General features: G+C 36.5%; 2 protein-coding genes across 2 annotated transcripts; one reads left to right on the forward strand and one right to left on the reverse strand.

Moving 5' to 3' along the window:
- The first annotated feature begins 923 nt into the window (after positions 1-923).
- On the forward strand, positions 924-2,012 carry LOC141685616 (uncharacterized). Its single transcript, XM_074490711.1, has one exon. It carries the CDS (start codon positions 924-926, stop codon positions 2,010-2,012), a length of 1,089 nt encoding a protein of 362 aa, XP_074346812.1.
- Positions 2,013-6,181: 4,169 nt separating this feature from the next.
- Positions 6,182-9,403, reverse strand: LOC141682474 (ACT domain-containing protein ACR11-like). Its single transcript, XM_074487169.1, has 10 exons — positions 9,038-9,403; positions 8,454-8,517; positions 8,223-8,348; positions 8,006-8,100; positions 7,435-7,519; positions 7,271-7,330; positions 7,116-7,171; positions 6,793-6,898; positions 6,600-6,668; positions 6,182-6,445 (listed from the first exon to the last, which is right to left on the reverse strand). The coding sequence occupies exons 1-10, from the start codon at positions 9,157-9,159 to the stop codon at positions 6,383-6,385; spliced, it is 846 nt and encodes a 281-aa protein (XP_074343270.1). The 5' UTR covers positions 9,160-9,403; the 3' UTR covers positions 6,182-6,382.
- Positions 9,404-20,448: the final 11,045 nt, after the last annotated feature.

The raw sequence follows: 20,448 nt of genomic DNA on the forward strand, positions 1-20,448 counted from the left end.
GTGCAAGACATTGGGAACTATATCGGAAAATATGTCGAAGGAGATGCTAATAATTTCATTGGTGTATGGAGGGAGTATCTACGAGTAAGGGTGACATTACCATTGGACAAACCTTTGAAAAGACGTATGAAGCTGAAGAAATCGGAGGAGATTTGGTGTTGGGTTAATTTCAAGTATGAAGCTGTGCCTACGTTTTGCTTCATATGTGGGATGATGGGGCATAATGAAAAATTTTGTCACAGAATTTTTGATATGCCGATAGAACAAATCGAGAAACCTTACGGCATCTGGATGAAGGCAGAACCACGAAGAAGAAATCATACAATAGGCTCAAAATGGCTACGACAAAGCAGCCAATCTCCGGCGAAAAATACGATGGCGGATGTGGATGAAGAGGTGGTGGACGGTGGTGGCGAGATTGGGGCTGGAGATAAATCAAATCCCGCTAATTTAGGAGGGGGGTTTGGAGCAGTTGGCGATAATTACGTGATAGAAGGGAAAGGACATGTAGGAGTTACCATAATCCCGGGGAGTAATTCAAATTCAAAGGGATATGCCTTAAAGGATACGTTGGCGGCAAATGAGATGGGGAAAGTTGGGCCTATGGGTAAAATAGATGATGGGCTTAAAATAATGGATCCAAAGAGGAGAAGGGTGGAGGATGTAATGTCAGATGGGTCAAGTCCAGAAATTAATCAACAGGATACTACGATGGTGGACTCAAATGTTAACAATAGCCAGAACCAAAAAAACGAGGAAATGGCGGGTGCTACTGTGCAGGCCCGCCTAGAATTATGAGTATAATCAGTTGGAACTGTCGAGGTATAGGTCTTCCCTCGAATATTCAGTTCCTTAAAGACGTAGTTCGTCAAGAAAGACCGTCGTTCATCTTTTTATGTGAAACCATCGATAATAAAGGAAGAATGGATAAAGTGCGAAGAAGTTTAGGTTTTGATGGCTTGATTTCAGTGGATGCTATTGGTAAGAGTGGGGGCTTAGCGCTGCTGTGGAAAATAAAAGATCAGGTTACGCTTTATAGCATGTCTAAAAATCACATTGACGTGGAAATCTCTGTAGATGGTAAGGATAAGTGGAGGCTGACTGGTATGTATGGTGAGCCGGACAGGCAGCAACGGTGGAGAACGTGGGAGTTGTTACGAAATCTGGCCAGAGATTCTAATCTTCCTTGGTGCATTATAGGTGACCTTAACAATGTGTTGGCTCAACAAGATAAGGTTGGAGGTGCCCCGTATCCTAACTGGTTGGTAGAGGGTTTCAACGAAGTTGTAAGAGATATAGGTGTGTTTGATCTTGAGTTAATTGGGCATCAATATACTTGGGAGCGTGGGAGAGGTACTGATGGTTGGACAGAAGTTCGGTTGGATAGGGCGTTAACTAATGAATCTTGGTTACACTTATTCCCTAATGCGAAGTTGTACAACATGGAAGGAGCTTCGTCAGATCATAGTCCGATCCTTTTAATTCCTGAAGATAGGGTTAAGTATGTGGCCCAAAAAAGATTTCGCTTCGAGAACGCTTGGTTAACGGAGCCGATGTGTAGACAACTAGTAGTTGAATGTTGGGAAGGAGAGGATGGTATCGATATTCAAGGGAAAATTAAAAATTGTGGAGATAGTCTGTCGCAATGGGGGAAGGAAATCACTGGAAAATTTAGTGATCGTATCAGGGGCTGCAAGTTAGAGATGAAAAAGCTCAGAAAACGAAGGGATGAAGTTTCTGTGCAGCAGTATAAGGAATTGAAGGATACATTGATTCGAATTTTGGAACAGAGAGAGATTTTTTGGAGACAGCGATCTAAACAACTTTGGTTGCAATCGGGGGATAAAAACACTCGTTTTTTTCATGCGTCTGCTACTGTTCGACGTAACATGAATCAGATTTTTCGATTGAAAAATGGCGAGGGGCGTTGGATAGACTGGGATGATGGTCTAGCTGAACACATAACAGATCACTTTAATCATTTGTTTACAGCCACCCGTACGAATTGGTAGGAGGTAATAGAGTGTATGGACACAAAGATAACGGCTGTTCAGAATGTTGAGTTGTTGCAGCAGGTGACAGCAGAAGAGGTTAGAGCAGCGTTGTTCCAGATGGACCCGGACAAGGCACCGGGGCCAGATGGTATGACACCAGCTTTCTATCAAAAATATTGGTCGATCGTTGGTTTGGACGTGGTTCGGTTGACTCAAAAATTCTTCCAAAGTGGAGAGTTGCCAGATGGGATTAATGACACTAATGTGGTTCTTATTCCTAAGAAAAAGAATCCGGTCACTGTGGGAGATTTAAGACCAATATCCTTATGCAACGTACTGATTAAAATCATCACAAAAGTTTTGGCAAACCGAATGAAAGGGCTGTTGGATGGGGTGATTGCAGAAAATCAAAGTGCGTTTATCCCGGGGAGGTTAATTTCTGATAATATTATGGTTGGGTATGAGATGATTCATTATTTGAAAAGAAAACGGAGGGGGAAACAAGGTTTTATGGCGCTTAAGATTGATATGAGCAAAGCATATGATAGAATTGAATGGGATTTTTTGCGGGCATTACTTTGCAAGGTGGGTTTTGATGACTGGTGGGTTCAACTAATTCTCAAATGTGTTACTATAGTTCGGTATGATATTACGCATGGTGCAAGGGTAATGGGGCCAGTGATTCCTAGTAGGGGTCTCAGGCAAGGAGACCCTTTGTCTCCGTATTTGTTCATTTTATGTGCTGAGGGTTTGTCTGCGTTGTTGCGGAATTATGAGAATCAGCGGTTCATTCAAGGTATTCAAGTATGTCGTAATGCTCCTCGTATTAATCATCTTTTGTTTGCTGATGACAGTTACTTGTTTAGCTCAGCATCTGAAGATACAGCTTTGAAAATGGCAGATCTTCTTCAAAGTTATGAGGAGGCCTCGGGACAGCAAGTGAATTTAGCTAAATCTTCAGTTATTTTCAGTGCTAATGTGGGAAGTGACTGTAAAAACTTAGTCTGTCAAGCTTTACAGATGAGAGAGGCAGGGGATGATGTCAAATATTTGGGGTTACCAAACATGGTGGGGAGGAATAAGTCAAGGGTGTTTGGTTACCTTAAAGATAAGATGAAGCAACGAGTTCAGACATGGTCAGAAAGGTGGATTAATCAGGGTGGTCGTGAAGTGCTAATAAAAAGTGTAGCTCAAGCCATTCCCACCTATGCTATGAGTCTTTTTCTGATCCCAGTAGAAATTACGAAAGATTTTGAGAGGAGTTTATTGCGTTATTGGTGGGGAACAAAGGAAAATTCGAGGTCGGGCATTCATTGGATGTGTTGGGATAGGCTTAGTCGACACAAGTTGAATGGAGGCTTAAGTTTCAGGGATTTTCAAAGCTTCAACTTAGCTCTATTAGGAAAACAAGGCTGGAGGTTAGTGACTAAACCTGACAGATTGTCAAGCAAACTGTATAAAGCGAGATATTTTTCTGATTGTCATTTCTTTGATGCAACGATTGGGAACAATCCAAGCTTTATTTGGCGAAGTATTTGGGAGGCTAATCAAGTAGTGAGTGCTGGAACTAGATGGAAGGTTGGTAATGGAAAGAAAATCAAAGTTGTAGGACAGCCATGGCTCGAGGATAATGCTAATCCGTATGTTACTAGCAATCTACAAGGTCTGGAGAGTGCTACTGTACATTCTCTGAGAACAATGGATGGGCAACAATGGGATAGAGATATTTTGGTGGATTTGTTTAATTACAGGGATCAACAATGTATTTCTAATACCCCCTTCGGTGGTAACGATGAAGAAGATAAGTTATATTGGAGGGAAGACATAACTGGTGAGTACACGGTTCGAAGTGCTTATCGTATGATCCAGTCACAAAAAAACCAAGGAGCTGTTGCTGGTAACAATGAGTTGTGGAAGTTGATATGGAGGATCAAAGCTCCCCCGAAAGTTCTAAACATGATATGGCGTGCTTTAAACCAGTGCTTACCAACACGGACAAACTTATATGCAAAACGAGTTCCGGTGCCTTTAATTTGTCCGATGTGCAATATGGAGGATGAAACAGTTAATCATGTGCTTGTCAACTGCACTTTTGCTAATCAATGTTGGGAAAAGAGATGTTTATATTATCGCGCTTCTAATATATCCTCGTTTGATTTGTGGTTAATGTATATGCTAGACAGGACGAGTAAAGATGAACATGGGGAAATTGTTACAATGTGTTGGAGCATCTGGAAAGCTCGCAACCAATTGGTGTGGAACAATAAAAAGAGTGAGGTGAATTCTGTAGTTTTCTCGACCAAGCAGTACCTTGCAGAGTGGACAGCTGCCCAAGGGAGTTCGACAAAGGCTCTATACCGTGATGTTATACCAGGTGACGGAGCAAGTTCTTGGGTGAAACCTAAAGAGAATACAGTCAAGGTATCGGTTGACGCTGCATTATTTACTGAGCTCTCAAAATATGGCATTGGGTTGTTGGCTCAGGATGATTCAGGGCAAGTTATACAGGGTCGTTCAGAGGTGTATGATGGGTCAGTTAGACCAGAATTTGCAGAGGCAATAGCTGTGAAAGAGGCTTTAAGTTGGATTCAGGTGAGAGGCTGGAAGGAGGTGGTTGTGGAAACCGATTGTCTGACGGTGGTTCAGGCCATCCGAAGTAAGGTTAACATGAAGTCTCCCTTTGGCAGTATAATTCTTGAATGTCGTAGGATGATTATGGGGTTAAACATTGAATTGTTCTTTGTCAAACGATCTGCCAATATGGCTGCTCATTGCATTGCAAGAGAGTCGTGTTCTTTTCCAGGTCGTAGTTTCGATAGGAGATCTGTTCCTATTGAAGTGCAGTCATGTGTTTTAGCTGATTTATTTGAGTAATATATCGATTTTCCCGTCAAAAAAAAAAAATAATATAAACCTAAATAGAGTTTAATTTAAATTCGTATTGTTGTGTTTGGGAATGGAAACGGTCCTAGTACTGTAGTAGTTGATTCCTGAGTTTCTAATTACATATTTATATTAGTTTTTCATGATTAAAACGATCGTTTTTATTTAATATTAATTTTATTAATTAATTATTTTTTAAATTTTAAAAATTACATTTTAAATTAAATGTAATTTTCAGTGACAGTTTTAATTATTTCTTTCAGTTATACGGTAGGTGAAATTGACCGTCAAAAATCTAAATAATATGTATTTAGGGACTGACCTTCAAAAATAAAAATAAATTTATATTTGTAGGAACCGAGCGAGTATTTAATTGCTTGGTCAAACTTGGGTGCCTGACGATGGCTGACGGCGTCTATGTATTTAGCATTGAGGCAGTGACTCTGTTGGCAGTCAAAATGTAGGCTAAAAAAATGTAGTAGTAGTTTTTTAAAATGAAATTGTAGAAGCTGTACAGAGAAATGGAAGCAAGTAATACTTACTGATATAGTCCGTGAATGGTAAAAATGGTATGAACTTGGTAGTAATTGTTAAACAAGTGACACCCTTGTTGGTTGTTAGTGAGTGATCCTCACATTTTGTCCTGTGCTGCATTTTAGAAGCAACTGGGTGAAGAATTCCTCCTCTTGTACTAACAAAAGCCTCATCACTTAAATCTGGCTTGCTATTTTCCTGTGTGGAATTTCTCAAGTAAGAGTTTCAAATATGATTAGGAAAAATATTGGAGGTACAAAATTAGTTTCTAAATAATAATTGAACTGCCCCTAGAAAGCGTACATCCTTATTGTAGTAATAATATACGATTGTGAAAGGCGGGCTTGCTGCTGTTTTGCATAGACCCGGTCAAGGTCAAAAGGTTTGAAGCTCACATTTTTTTTATAGCATTTTATTATTATTTATTTTTAAGACAATATTAACGTGTTCCTCATGATGTCTAGAGAAAAGAGAGAATAATATCAAGGAATTTTCTGTTAGGAACATCCCCCATACATTAGTTAACACTGTTCTAACGTGTTTTCAGTTTGTGGCTCACTAAACAATAAGCTTTTAAATTACTACCCCAGCCACATGAAGCATATTGGTAACTGTTAGCATACGAAGTATTGATATTAAATGTACTTAATTTTGTCCTAGTTTGGTTTGGAAGTATTCAACTCTCTACACAACTCTAGTCTTCTTTGTTTTTGTTCTGGGCCCGTGATGTATCAGATTAACACAGGCAGCCTTAAGATCTGCACAACATATCAGCTAAAAGATATTATTTAATTAATACTACTAATTATAAAGGCACAACCTCAATTCAATCAACATTACATGTTCCCAACATCTTAGTGTTTTTAATGACAATATGCATGTTTAATGAAATTCGGTATAATATGAACAACACCAAATTAAATCCAGTCGATTTACAAGGTATCCAGTTGGTTCTCTTGTATAACATTGCCTCAAAAACTTGCTTCTTCTGTTGATGGACGCCTCAGAAAATACCGTAAACTATTAGCAAGAACCTGCCAAAATTCATTCACTACATTTTAAACAACGGAAAACACATAAACTCAAGGGTCTATACATTAATAATAGAAATGTGGATTCAGGCAAGTTAATGTTTACTTCATGACTGGTTTCTTAATCCTTCTTCCAAATTAAGATAGCTTTATTTACCTGTTGAAGAGGCTTGATGAGTGGTTTGTTTCTGTAGTTGACATGAAATTTTGCCTTGGCCAACAAACCCTGGGTAGAGAAAGAAACTCATTATTAAGAAAACACAATGCTGCTGGTTTAAAGATCCAAATCAAATCATATGAGTGAATACAAGATCTATAGTACATATCTACGAACTATTACGACTAGCTACCTCAGTATCAAACTCTCCTGATTGAACTGCAACATTTATGTCAGTTATGGTCTTCACAAGATCCACAAGTAACCCAGGACGATCTGCTGTCTCAACGTACAACAAGCTGCAATAGTTTATATTTATTGCCTTGAGAATTGTATAAAAACGAATATTTAAAACCCTTGGTATAAAGAGTGTGTGGAAACGGTCGATTACATAACACACCCATATCTCGGCTCCCTGAGATATGAACCCTTGATCATCTCTTGTTACCAAGAGGAGAGGGTTATCGAATAGGGTAAAGTCAAGCTTTAGAAGAATGATATACTAAAAACCATTACCTTTGTTCAGGGCCATCGTCACGAACTTTGATGTGAGTTGCAACGTCCACATCAAGCTGATGAATTCCAGCACCAAAAAAATTAGTATAGAGATAGACAATCACAGAAGGCATTACAATTCTCATTACAATTCTACAGTTTAAAGCATTTTGAACCTTCTCGTGTGGTGACAAACCTCCAAAAGCTTCTCCCATTGCTAGTTGAGCACTGGACTCCTGGACCACAAAGCACATGCAATAAATATCGGAGAGCAAACACATAACAGTGGCTCTAGAATATTTTTCAAATTTCCAGGAAACAAATGCAAAAAAAGACATACCGGATGATACTCTAGCAAATTGTTAATGATAGTCAAACGGATTGCCTCGAGCAACTCTGGATCCTCAATTTTTCTACCACTGGAACTGCATGTATTCCACCATAACAAATCATTATGTACCAATTACCATCAGGCGACGGAATAGATGCTAACAATTAAAATACAATCAGCAATTTATCCAAAAAAAAAATACAATCAGCACATTATATTACTGATCATGTTTTTGCTTATCAGACACGAGATTCCTTTCACAGTCACTTTCATCAGGACTGAATCTTTATTAACTACATCATCATAACTTGATCTTATGTGTTTGCCACTATAAACAACAAAGCATGATCTAACTGTTATTTACGATCTGATATATAAGCTTAAATAACGCTAAGCTGCTTACATATTTATCAGCATTTGAAGTCCAAAGTTTAGTTCAATTGAACAAGTTACAGACATGCCTTACCTCAAAGGGCTACATAACAAAAAACTGCCTAGTTGTTACCAAGAAAAATTATTTCAAACAGAGGCACATAAAAACTGAGAGTTCAGATACAAAACATGAAAGAAAGAGAATTACGCATTTGTGATGGAAAACTTGTTGTGCTTCCCAGAATCATCAAGATACACATTTGCCTTGACAACATTCAGTCCAAGATTTTTAAGCGCCTCCATCTGAAGTGATAATAATATGATACAATTGAATATATTAGTGTGCCATGTGAGTGAGAAGCACTCACAAGGATTAAAATTCACATATTAATGTTATGAGCAAACAGTAATGAATAGATCCCTACCGTGTCAAGGAGAGTGCCAAGGCGATCCCCGAAAGTAATCTCAACAACGGTTACATCTGGATCTGAATCTTGGTCTAATATCACTTTGGGCGTAGGAATTTTCTTAATATCTGAATAACTTGTTTCCTGTTTTAAAACAGATTTTCCGAAATGATCAATTTTTTTTTAAAGATAACGAATGTAGCAGGATTACAACTGCCATTGTTTGGTATTGCTATTGCAAGATAATACCTCCACAGCTGTGGATAATGATGATGATGCTTTCACAGAAATGCTACTGACTGACGATGACAATCTGGCAGAAAATTGTAATTTTAAAAATCTAATACACAATATACTGAAGTAATTACTCAATCACTTGTATAGTTTTTAATGATTTCAACACATAGAATTTTTATCGTATACTCACCAAACACTAATCCACCAATTTTTCCACACAACTTTGCCAAATTGGCCCAACATCTAAAACAATAATCATCCCAAATGTGACAAGAAGCAAATAGGTAACATATCTTACCGTTTATCAATCATCAAAATATATCTAAAGTATCCAATCATTCTAGTCCCAAATAGTTAAAACAAGGTAAAATTCAATACAGTTAAAGCACAAAATTAACTTTAAAATTCTCTAAGAATGTGCAAAGATTCTACCATAGGATCATCCAAAAATAATAAGCAAAAGATAACACTTAGTTCAGATCCAACTCTAAGTTTGCCCAAACAATTCAACAACATTGATTAAATAGTAAATCAAAAGATAAAAATTCAAAAAATCAAGAAAATTGAGTCAAGTGCTAGTACATCTAATTGCATACCTTATTTTGGATGAAATGCATGATGTATTTGTAGCAGAAAAACAGTTAAAAAGAGGTTTTTTAGCATTCAAGTTGCTGCAAGTCTTGAGAGAAAGCCAAGAAGAAGCCATAGTCATAGCCATTTTTGGTATAATCTTGAAAACACTGTAATTTTATTATATAAAATATGGGTAATGATTATTACAGGAAATCTTGAGAAGGGGTGTGTTTAGTATGAATGAAATGTGTAGATACAGGAAATGCTGCTGATCTCCTAGTAGTATCCGCCATTTTTATGACAAAGAGAGAGAAAATAAAGGCGCTGTCTTTACAGTTTGTTTTGTGTGTGTATATAGTATAGATGCATGTTTTTGTTCAAGTTGTGGGCTGTGCCTTGCAAACTTTATATCTGTGGATGGATATATTTGGACCACTTTTTTCTCTTTCTCGACCCCTTTGTTTTTGGCTGGGAGAAAAGCTTAGCCACACGATGAGGAGAAAATGGGGTGACTTTAACTTTGATATTATCCTGTACAAATATAGTAAAAGAAATACTCCCTCCCTCGGACACGAAGTTTAAAAAAAAAATAGTGAAAAAAATGAGTAAAGTAGTGAGACCGATTAATATTAGATATATAAAGTGGGTATAGTGGATTAAACGGTGGATGTAGTTATTTTAAAAATTATAAAAAAAATTATTATTTTTGGAAAATTTTGAAATGTAAACAATTGGAAGGGACATTCGAAAAAAGAAAGTGTAAACAAGCTTAAATAAATAGAGCCTTCAATGGAGTTTCGTAAAAAATACAATTGGTTGCTGAGGAAGATAATCGAAGGAAATAAATTCATTCGGCTTCTTTTGTAGACTTTCAAATTCTTTGGACAAGTAGAGGGAGTAATAAATTTCACTACATGCCTTCCATTTTTTTGACATGACATATCTTTCATTTGAATGCAAAAAAAAATAGAGCTTCTCTTTAGTTCATATAATCGGCATTCTAAAAAGCGGAAATCGGGATTGTTCGGTAATTCGATCTTTCAGTGATTAATCAGATAATCGGTGATTAATCAGAGTATTAATCGGAAGCAATTTATTTAATAAATAATAATAAATAATTATATCTAAATGAACTTTCATAAGATTTATAAAAATAAAACTACATATCATTGATTCAAGATTTTCATAGTTAGAAAATTACTATTTACTATTTCAAATCTTAAAATTTAAAATAAATCAAGTGAGGGCAGGACAAAACAATACAAATATTGTTAGGTCACACACACTGTAGAAGGGGGGTTGAATACAATGTATAGCACAATCAAATCGAATTCAAAGAACACAAGTAACAGAAAACAAACTTTATTAAACTCTGTTACAATGTAGAACTGTCCTCTCTCAGTGATGAGTAAAATATCACGAGAGCTGCTAGGGTTACAATGAATATTATTCTCGATAATGATAACACATATTGTGTAAACCCTATGTATGTGTTTATATACTACACAGTTACAAGATAATCGCTAATTGATATGGAATATAATTCTGCTTCCTAAAATATATGAATCAGATATCTTTTCTTCCAAGTATTATATTCTTCATAAAATTCCTTCTTCATGCATATCTCTTCTTGCGTTTGTCTTAATCTTATTTCCTTTCAATCAGCCGCCTTCCTTATCTGAAAGTCTCCTTAAGTCCTGATATTATCTTCTGATAAATATCTCCTTATAACTTAAGTTCTGACAACTTAAGTTCTGACTTCAGTATAAGTGCTGATTTCCAGTTAAGTACTGATTTGTCCAGTTTAAGTAAGATATGAAAACTAAACACAAATCGTATTATAAATGACATTATCAAATATATCTAACAATCTCCCCTAACTTGTAAATTAGCATAATATACAAGTTTAACAGATATTTGATGATGTCAAAAATATTAAGTACAAATGCATGAGAATTTGACTAGATAACTACAACTAACAGTCCTTAAAGCTTTACCAACTTTAACTTCTGATAACAACTTTAGTATGTACACATCAGAATTTGAGCAGTTGTAGATCTTGACTTGGCTTCAATTACTGATCTCTTTGATGTCAGGAGTTGTTCTGAGATAGTTCTTTAATAAACATCTCTCAGCATATCTGAGTTCATCAATCATCCTCCTTTTAGCATCTTTAAGCTCTGCAGTATCTTCACCAGTTTGAAAGATAGCATATCTGAGATCATTAATTTTTGCTTTTTTCAACTCCTGATATAGTCTGATGACATAGGCTTTGTCAGACTTTAGATTGAATTCAAGCCCCTTAATACCAAGATATGTAAGATATGTACTGATATTTGCAGGATTAGGCTTCATAATAACAATATCACCCTTGTGATCTCTGTACTTGGAACAGTTTGTGCTGTCAGACTTTACAGAATAAATCTTCTTCTGTCTCTGAATTTGAGTCTTCAAATAATTTGCAGCACTATCTGTTATTCTGTTCTTCACTTGAAGTAAGAATAGAACATATTCTAGTTCCTCATAATACTTCAGTGGTATAGCATTTTCCCTTATGTGGTAAACCCTTCCATCTGTCATGAAATATAACAAGATATGTTCTTTCAAGAAGGTATGGTAAACCATCTGTACAGATTCAAGCTGATTCAATCTTTCAGGAGTTGCTCCAACACCTGGTTCACTTAAGGAAGTTGGATCATTGGTTGTGTTCTGCACTCTTCTTTCATCAGCACTACCCAATCCAGATTAATCTCTTGCTTCCTTTTCAGTAACCACTCTTGCTTCAAAACCACTTTATGAAGTCTTCAGAGGTTGAGTCTGTTTGGCTTTAGTGAATCCTGGTAGGAGTAACTTTGAGGATTTAACATGAGCAGTGTCAGAGGTTTCCTTTGACTTATCTTCTGATATCAAGCAACTTGAGCTATGTCAGAGGTTGCTTGCTTCAGTGTCATATCAGACCTTACTATATCTTGACTCTGAACAACTTGAGCCATGTCAGAGGTTGTTTGAGAAATCTTTCTCGAAGTCAGAGTAAGATTAGCATCTTCATCAGATATTTCTTCATCCATAGGAGGCACATAAACCTTTACAGGTTCTCCAACTTTTTCTTTGCCCTTGGACCTTGGATCTATCTGCAATTGTGATTTGGCCTTGGTTGCCACATGATTTGTCCTTTCTTTAATCACAATGCCTTTAGCTGTAGGAAGTTTCTTCTCAATAACAGAAGCTTCAGATTTGGAAATGACTTTTTCTAACTTAAGTCTAGCTTCTTCTTCCTTTAGACTCTCAAAGTCCATTCCTGGATTTTCTTTCAGAAATAACTGTCTTGAAATTTCCTCATCAAGTTCCAAAATTTCATCAGAACTTATCCTTTTACCAGTATCAGAAGTTATTCTTCTCCCAGTATCAGAACTTGTTCTATGACTTGTAGTTCCAGCTTTACTTGAGGAATGATCTTTACCTTGACCATGACCTCCACCCATTCCAGAGTTTCCCGGGTCATTACCATCATCCTTTCCCTTTAGTGTCTTAACAGGTTTGCATTTGGACTTAACTACTTTCTCCCCCTTTTTGGCATCAGCAGGTAAAATAAGAGAGACAAGCAATTCCACTGAGGATTGAATTTCATTTAGTTGAGATTGCTGAGAAGCTTGATTTTTCAAAAATTTATCAATCTGAGACTGTTGCTTCTCTTGGGTTTTCTCAATGTAGGCAATTCTGTCAAAGGTAGGTTTGAAAAACATCTTCTTGTCCAGCTTGACAACTGTATCTTGCTGATACAAGGATTCTTGAATCTTGTCCACCTTGGCCTGAGTTACAGATTGTTGACCTTGAAGGTGCCTTGTACTAAGTGCAGTAACTCTTAGTTGTGTCTTAAAATCATCATTGACTAGCATCTCATCAGCTTTTGCCAAGTGCTGAGCAAGAATCTTTTCAGAAGGAACAAAACTGACTGAGTTCCATTCTTTAGTCCACTCCTGTCCTCTAGGAGTTTCAATCCAAGGGACTGGTGCTTCCCCTGTCACAAACTTCTTGACTATCTCAGCTTTTGAAGGAGCTTGTAGAGGTGCATGTCCAGAAGGACCAGCTGCATCAGCATCTGCATTTGTAGCAGCATTACCAGTATCATCAACATTTGCTGCATCAGAACTTACAGAGTCAACATCTTCAGCATCCTCTGATAAAAGAACAGTATGAGAGGCTATGGAGGCTTCAACATCATCCTCTAAGTGCTGATCTCCAACTAAGTTCTGATCAACAGCCATATTCTGATGCTCACCTAAAATCTGATCTTCAGTTTCTAGATGCAGAGAAGGTGTTGTAGGCAATTCTGGATTAAAATCAGCATCAATAATTGGTGTTGTTGGTGGAGTGACTTGAGTTGGTGGAGCTTCTAGATACAAAACCTGAGGTACTTCCAAGTTATGGATGTCAATTTCATCACTTGGCCCCTGGTTATCAGCATATACTGGAGATACTGGAGGTGTGGGAATTTGAGTAGTTTCTGGCTCATGTAGTGGAGAGTGATTAGTTGCATGAAGGTCTGGATCAGCACTAGGAGAATTGTGAGCTTCAACAGGGTCTTGTGAGATCAGAGATTCCTGACCCCCTTCCTTAGCTACTGCTTCCATTCCTTTACCAGAATCTTCAGGCCTTTTTGCCAATGATTTGAATCTTTTAGCTTTTAAGGAGTCTTTAGGAGCTTTATCATCAGAATTACGCTTTCTAAGCCTTTTTAGGGGCCTAGAGCTCCCAATATCAACATCCTTTTGAGAAGAGACCTTCTCAGCTTCTCGAACAACAGGTTCTGATACAGGAACCTGTTCCTCAGCATCTAATTCATCTCGCAGAATGAATCTCCTTCTCTTCTGTTGTGTCTGAGGTACTTTCTTAGTCCTATTAGGTTTGGAAGATGAAGGCTGCACTGTAGGATCTGAAGGTTGAGGTTGAGAAGTTTGAGGTGGTTGAGTAGAGGTGGTAGGTGCTGATGGATGAGGTTCAGATGGTTGAACATCGGGATATAATGTAGTGTATTTAACTGGATCATAGTTTATTAAGGCTTGTTTGACATATAAAGGAATTAGGAGGGGTCTTAACACAGCCTTCTTATTATCAGTAGATAATAAGTCATTAAAAGCTCTTTTAGCTATTCTGAATGATGAAATTAATTCACTAGCATGTCAGGGCTTATTATCACAACAGAAACTATAGATAAGCTGACAGAATCTAGCAAAATAAATAGTAGTTCTATCTTCTATCATTCTATCCCCAATAAAACCTAAGACAATGTTCTTAGGTAGAATAAACACAGTTCTCAGGTAGCTGTAGTGCTTGTCGAACCGTAGACAATGTCACAACATACTCATCCTCCCCTGATGAAAAAATAATACTTGGGGACCCTTAAGCACCACCATCATCATATACACTGCTTCTCCAGAACTCCAGTACTTGAGTACCAGAGACTGCTTCGGGTTCAGTCAGAGCATACCCAATATCAACACTAGCAAGAAAGTCCCGAATGAAGTGAAGTTCAGATGGTGCTTCTGACTTGCTAAGAATAGCGGAGAAGTTATTAGTAACAAACGTAGCTCCATCGAAAATTATGTCCTTGGGTGCCATGAGAATTCCGTGAGAAAGAAAATTTCCAGTAAGGTGTTTGATAAAATGTCTGTATGAAAAATCGTCAGTAGATGAGAGAGAATACAAGTAAAAAGAGAGAGATAAAATATGAAAGTAAATAAAAGATTTTACAATCTTTTCTCTCTTTTACTTATACACGGTAAGAAAATAACCGTTGAGACACCTGCCAGACATGCAGCAGTAAAAGATAATTAATGGGCACGGGTATTCAGTAATCATTACTTATCACATGCATTTTTCAAGGAGAAAAACCGTTCCACTTACCAAGTAATCCCATTAATCAAGTACGTTCAGTTTTATTTTAATTTTAAAACTGTTCCCACGAAATAAATTATTATTACTGTTGTACCAATATTCTGTAAAAATATGACCAATAAGAGAATGACCATAAATAAATCAAGTAAACAAATACTGCCACGTCAGAATCAGAACTTGATTTGCATCAGAGCTAAAAAGGTCATCAGAATATGGTTAGTATCAGGATTTAAAATATCATCAGAATATGAAATGACTCAGAGATAAAATCGTGCAAAAAGATAAAATTTCATTAATATATTAAGCAAATACATTTCATGAAACTTAAATTACATGCATAAAATTACACGATTGTCCTAAGCTACAATTCCTAACATCAATAGCTCTATTCCTAGTCTAAGAAGACTGACAAAGCTGACTGTGAAGAGAAACGGATGGCTGCTATTAATTCTTCTTCCTACTCTCAACAAAGAGAACAGCAAGAAGAATGATCCGTTCTTGCTGACGGAGAGCTTCTCTCCTTTCCTCTTCCAGACGCTCAAGATGGCGATGATAGTCCATATAGAAGAATAAGAGGTCTGTGAGAACCTCTTGGGGAACTGAGTCCCAGATTTCATCAGGAATGGCAGTGACATGCCACTCCTGCCGCCAATCAGCACATCTCAACTCTATATTAAAAGTGTCATAGTTCAGGACCAAGTTGAAACGAACCATGTTTTAGATGAGGATGTAAAAAGAGTGAGTTTGAGAGAAAATGAGAGATGTGTTGGCTGGAATGAGGTGTTGGTTTATATAATCAATAGAATACTAAGAGACGCAAGAAAAATTGAATGGTTATAGGTAAAAATAATTATACCTCGTCTCCCTAGACTGATGAGAATAATAACAGCCATTGGAAGCTTAAAACAGGATTAAATGCGCACACGAAATAAGTAAAAATTATTGTGCATAGACGAGTACCACTAACCCAAATTATGTTGACTGTTAATATCTCACCCAAATATATTCTGATTTTAAATAAGACCGTTTCAGATTTTAACCACAAATAAGTCAAGTAAAGAATCGGGATTTAATATCACAACTTAGACTTATATCAGAACTTAACAGTCATTAGAACATGATTCCTTAACTCGAAAGGTGATGCCTATTTCTGTAATTCTTCACACAAATGTTGATGTCGTTTCTTCAGAACTTAATCATCAGAACTTCCATCAGAACTTGTCCTCAGAATTTATGCAACTGACACTTAAACTATTCATCTAAAAGAACATTTATCACCACAGTAATTTTCATCATTCATATGGAGTGTATGTGTGTGCAGTAAGCTAAATATCAGACAAAGATTAAAGTCTGATTCACTTCAGTACATCTTAGAAATAAGGCATAACTAAGAAATTTGCTCAAAATCTGTCATGATTCCGAAGTCTACTTTAGAATGAGTTCATGCATGAGTCCACCCCAACTGTTTTGTGCTCATTTTATGCATCTTTTGAAATTCCATTTTACAGTGGCTTCTCAGTGTAAGTGAGTCACGACTGCTTATCAGAATTTATGCTATTTTCAGAGTATTTTTCCAGTAACCATAGAGTGTGAAAAGTCACCAAGAAAATATTTATTTTGCTTTTCTGATGCATATTACTTAGTACCAGCAATACACTTGGGTCTTCCCTTCCACATTTTTACTCTAGATCTCAAAGGAGTACCGGATTTTAATTTCTTTTTCTTTTGATAAGTGAGGCTTATCAGCACTTAGTACATTCACTAGATTTACTGACATCAGAACTTAACAGATAAGAAGCATTATTCTAGTTTTTGACTTAGTAATAAGATAGACAAAGTAAACTTAACTAAGCTCAATATCAGAATTTTCTTGTGTTAAAAGATTTCTACATAAACAATTACTTCAAACATGGGATCTTTAGTATATTAAAGACTACTAGGTCAGCATCTAGCATAGTTATCCTCATTGGATTGAATAGTCACAGAAACATTCATATCACTATCAGAGTTTAGAAATTCACATCAGACAACGATCAGTACTTAAGCAATTTTCAAATTAAGCACATAATACACAAAGATAGTAATATCTGTAAATACTGATCATAAAATCTGATGCATCAGAACAAAAACTAAGCAGATTTAGAGAAAGAACCTGAAACAATTCCAAGTTCATTTACCAATCTTGTAAAAGCAGCTTCACACAGTGGTTTTGTGAAGATATCTGCTAGTTGTTGATCTGTTATAACAAAATGCAATTCCACTGTACCTTCATCCACATGTTCCCTTATGAAGTGGTACCTAATGCTGATGTGCTTTGTCATTGAGTGTTGAACTGGATTACCTGTCATAGCAATAGCATTTTGATTATCACAGTAAATAGGGATTTTAAAATATGTTAACCCATAATCCAGTAACTGATTTTTCATCCAAAGAATATGCGCACAACAGCTTCCTGCAGCAATGTACTCTGCTTCTGCAGTTGATATGGAAATTGACTTTTGTTTCTTGCTAAACCAAGAAACCAATCTGCCTCCAAGAAATTGGCAGCTTCCACTTGTGCTTTTCCTATCAATTTTGCATCCTGTAAAATCTGCATATGAGTAACCTATTAGCTTAAAGTCTGATTCTCTAGGATACCACAATCTCAGATTAGTTGTTCCCTTAAGATACTTGAAAATTCTTTTCACAGCTGTTAAGTGAGGTTCTCTTGAATCTGCTTGAAATCTTGCACAAAGACATGTAGCATACATGATATCAGGTCTACTAGCAGTTAGATAGAGTAGAGAGCCAATCATACCTCTGTAATCAGTAATATCTACTGATATATCAGTATCCTTATCCAATTTTATTGCAGTGGCCATGAGAGTGGATGCACTTGAACAATCTTGCATTCCAAATTTCTTCAGCAAATTTCTGGTGTACTTGGATTGACAAATGAAAGTGCTTTCTTCATTCTGCTTGACTTGAAGTATAACACCCTCCAAATCCGGGGTATATATTTGGGGCGTTATTAACAACAATTACCAACTAAACCTGCAAAAGCGGAATATAAATATAATAATTACCCCGAACTATCACTACTCAGGATCTTTTAAGGTCTGAGTTGAAAACAAGAACCACATACTACACTTTGTTACAAACCCAACTAAATAAAACCTGTCTCAAGAACTCTCTTTGTTACAAAACTTTATTCTATCTATAATCTCACTACACAACTTTTATTCAAACTACACAAGACTTTTATTCAACCCAACATTACTACTTATCCTGCTACACCTGATCTGGCAATTCAAAGCTCTCTTCGGGAATAGGAAGGAACACTCTTGGTATAAGAGGGTCCCACTGCTTGACTCGCTTCTTGACTATGCGGGTCCTGATGGGTTTCATTTTCTACCTTAACTGTAAAACAATAGGAATAACAATAAAAAGGGATGAGCCAAAATTGCTCAACAAGCCTGCAACAATATATATAGTATAAAGAAAGAGAAATGAGTGAACCAATAAGCTGCTGGTTGGAACAACCATTTGAATCTGTATAGGATAGTAATTTGCCAATGCTGGCGAGTACCAAATGAACAAGACTGGAAACAAGAACCAACATATGCACTATAACCTGCTGATCAGTCAGAATATAGTGCGGATCTATACCCAACTGCATAGACCCAACCAACATAAGGAGTACTCAGGCAACTATGGCCTATTAAATAATGGTCTGGGTAAAACCCAGCCCGTATAGTAACCATCCAGTCCAAGGCTTAACATCCGGAACAATCGGAATGCTATTGATATATCCCAACACCAGGATATACTAGAGTATATGTAACAAGGGTAAAGGAATTGAAATATGAATAGGGAATTCAATAAATTGGGTGAATCAAGAATTGAAATGAAATTGGAAACAAGCAATAATAATTGGATAACAGTGTATATGAACAATGATTATCAAAGAGAACTGATACGATAGAAAAGAAATATAAATCACTATTCTGAATTTAGAATAGGGGAAAAACTTGCCTTGCGCGTACTTAACCTGGTTTAACTCACCGCCTTCTGACCCTAGCTTGCTCTGCCTTGCTAACACTGAACAAATCATGGAAAGATAGGCGTTTAGATAACTTACTATATAAGTGTATATTGAATTGATAACACGCAACCTTATCGGTCTACCCATGCGTTTCTATCTGACTCGCATATATACACATACATTTATACAGCACATCTATTCACATAATCACGTAAAGCACGTAGCACATAAAGCACATAATCAATTTCTAGACTTATAATTATTTTTAGAATCAATTCTGGACTCAAATCTGCATTACTAGTCTTATCTGATTTTATTATAATTTTTCGGGATTTATTCGGCTCAATTATACCCCTACTAGGACCTACGAACTATCAATTATCACCAAACCACTCTCTTTCGGAAGAAATTATAACTTAAAACTATTTTTATTGGATTCGTCTCATTTTTTCTGAGTCTAGGGGTCTTCGTTTCGCTCAAATCGGACTAACGGTTGAATTATTATGAATTAAACAAGATTTAATTAATTAATAAATAAATTTGAATTTATAATTTAATAAAATAATTCAGAAATTATTAATACTATTTTTCAGAATTAAAAACTAATTTTTAATTAATTTTTAGAATTATTAAAACTAATTTTTAATTACTAAAATATAAATAAATTAATAATTTAATCAGAAACACAAAAACAGAAACATGGGTTGGACTTTTAGGATCAAACCCGGGTCGAAACCGGGTTGCAAACCGGGTCGTGCCCAACCCAATCGGGTCGAGAAGAACACCGCCCTGCACCCAGAATCCGACACCGGCGGAAATTTCCGGCGAACCAAACGAAGGGCAACCAACACGATTCCAGGCTCGTTCGGCTGCGTTTTTGTTCGATAATCAAGCCCATCATCTCCCCTCGTCCACCTCCTTCTTCGTTTCGACGTCCCGACGCCGCAACTACAAGAACAGCCGCCATCGACGGCGGTTCTCCGGCGATACCAAAAACAACACCAACAGACTCAAACCCGGTGTCAATCGACTCCATAATCGACGATCTAAACGCTCGTGGTAACGAAATCATCAAACAACAATTAGAAAAATCAAACCCGAATTCAAGAATTAAACCCGAAAATACAAATCAAAAATCAAGAAATCAAACACTAAAAACGGTTACATAATCATAAACTACGAATCACCAGCTTCAATTTGACTACTTACATGAACGATTTGGACTCCGGAATCACCCTCAAACTCGTGATTGATTCTGCTGCTGTTCTTCACAAAACCCTAACCCTAATTCCCTTTTCTGATTTTCTTTTTATTTTCTGATTTTCTTTTAAGTATAATTAACTGATTTAATTAATAATAATTCAGGTATTTATATTTATGAAAATAATACCCCTAAGTAAAATTAAGGGTCTAATTACACTCCTAATAAAAATATTTGGCCCCAATTTTTATAATTTTTGGGTATTAATACTGAATTTTTAAATATCCAATAAATACAAAATAAATACTAAAAAT

This window comes from Apium graveolens, chromosome 9, assembly GCF_009905375.1.
Source record: "Apium graveolens cultivar Ventura chromosome 9, ASM990537v1, whole genome shotgun sequence".
Taxonomy (NCBI): domain Eukaryota; kingdom Viridiplantae; phylum Streptophyta; class Magnoliopsida; order Apiales; family Apiaceae; genus Apium; species Apium graveolens.

Excerpts from the sequence above, each read along its gene's own strand:
- LOC141682474 (XM_074487169.1), bottom strand. The coding sequence starts at position 9,159 with ATGGCTATGACTATGGCTTCTTCTTGGCTTTCTCTCAAGACTTGCAGC. Across the intron at positions 7,172-7,270 it reads GTTTGTCACCACACGAGAAG|CTTGATGTGGACGTTGCAAC; the intron begins GTTCAAAATGCT and ends GGAATTCATCAG. Across the intron at positions 6,669-6,792 it reads CAGGAGAGTTTGATACTGAG|GGTTTGTTGGCCAAGGCAAA; the intron begins GTAGCTAGTCGT and ends TTCTCTACCCAG.
- LOC141685616 (XM_074490711.1), top strand. The coding sequence starts at position 924 with ATGGATAAAGTGCGAAGAAGTTTAGGTTTTGATGGCTTGATTTCAGTG.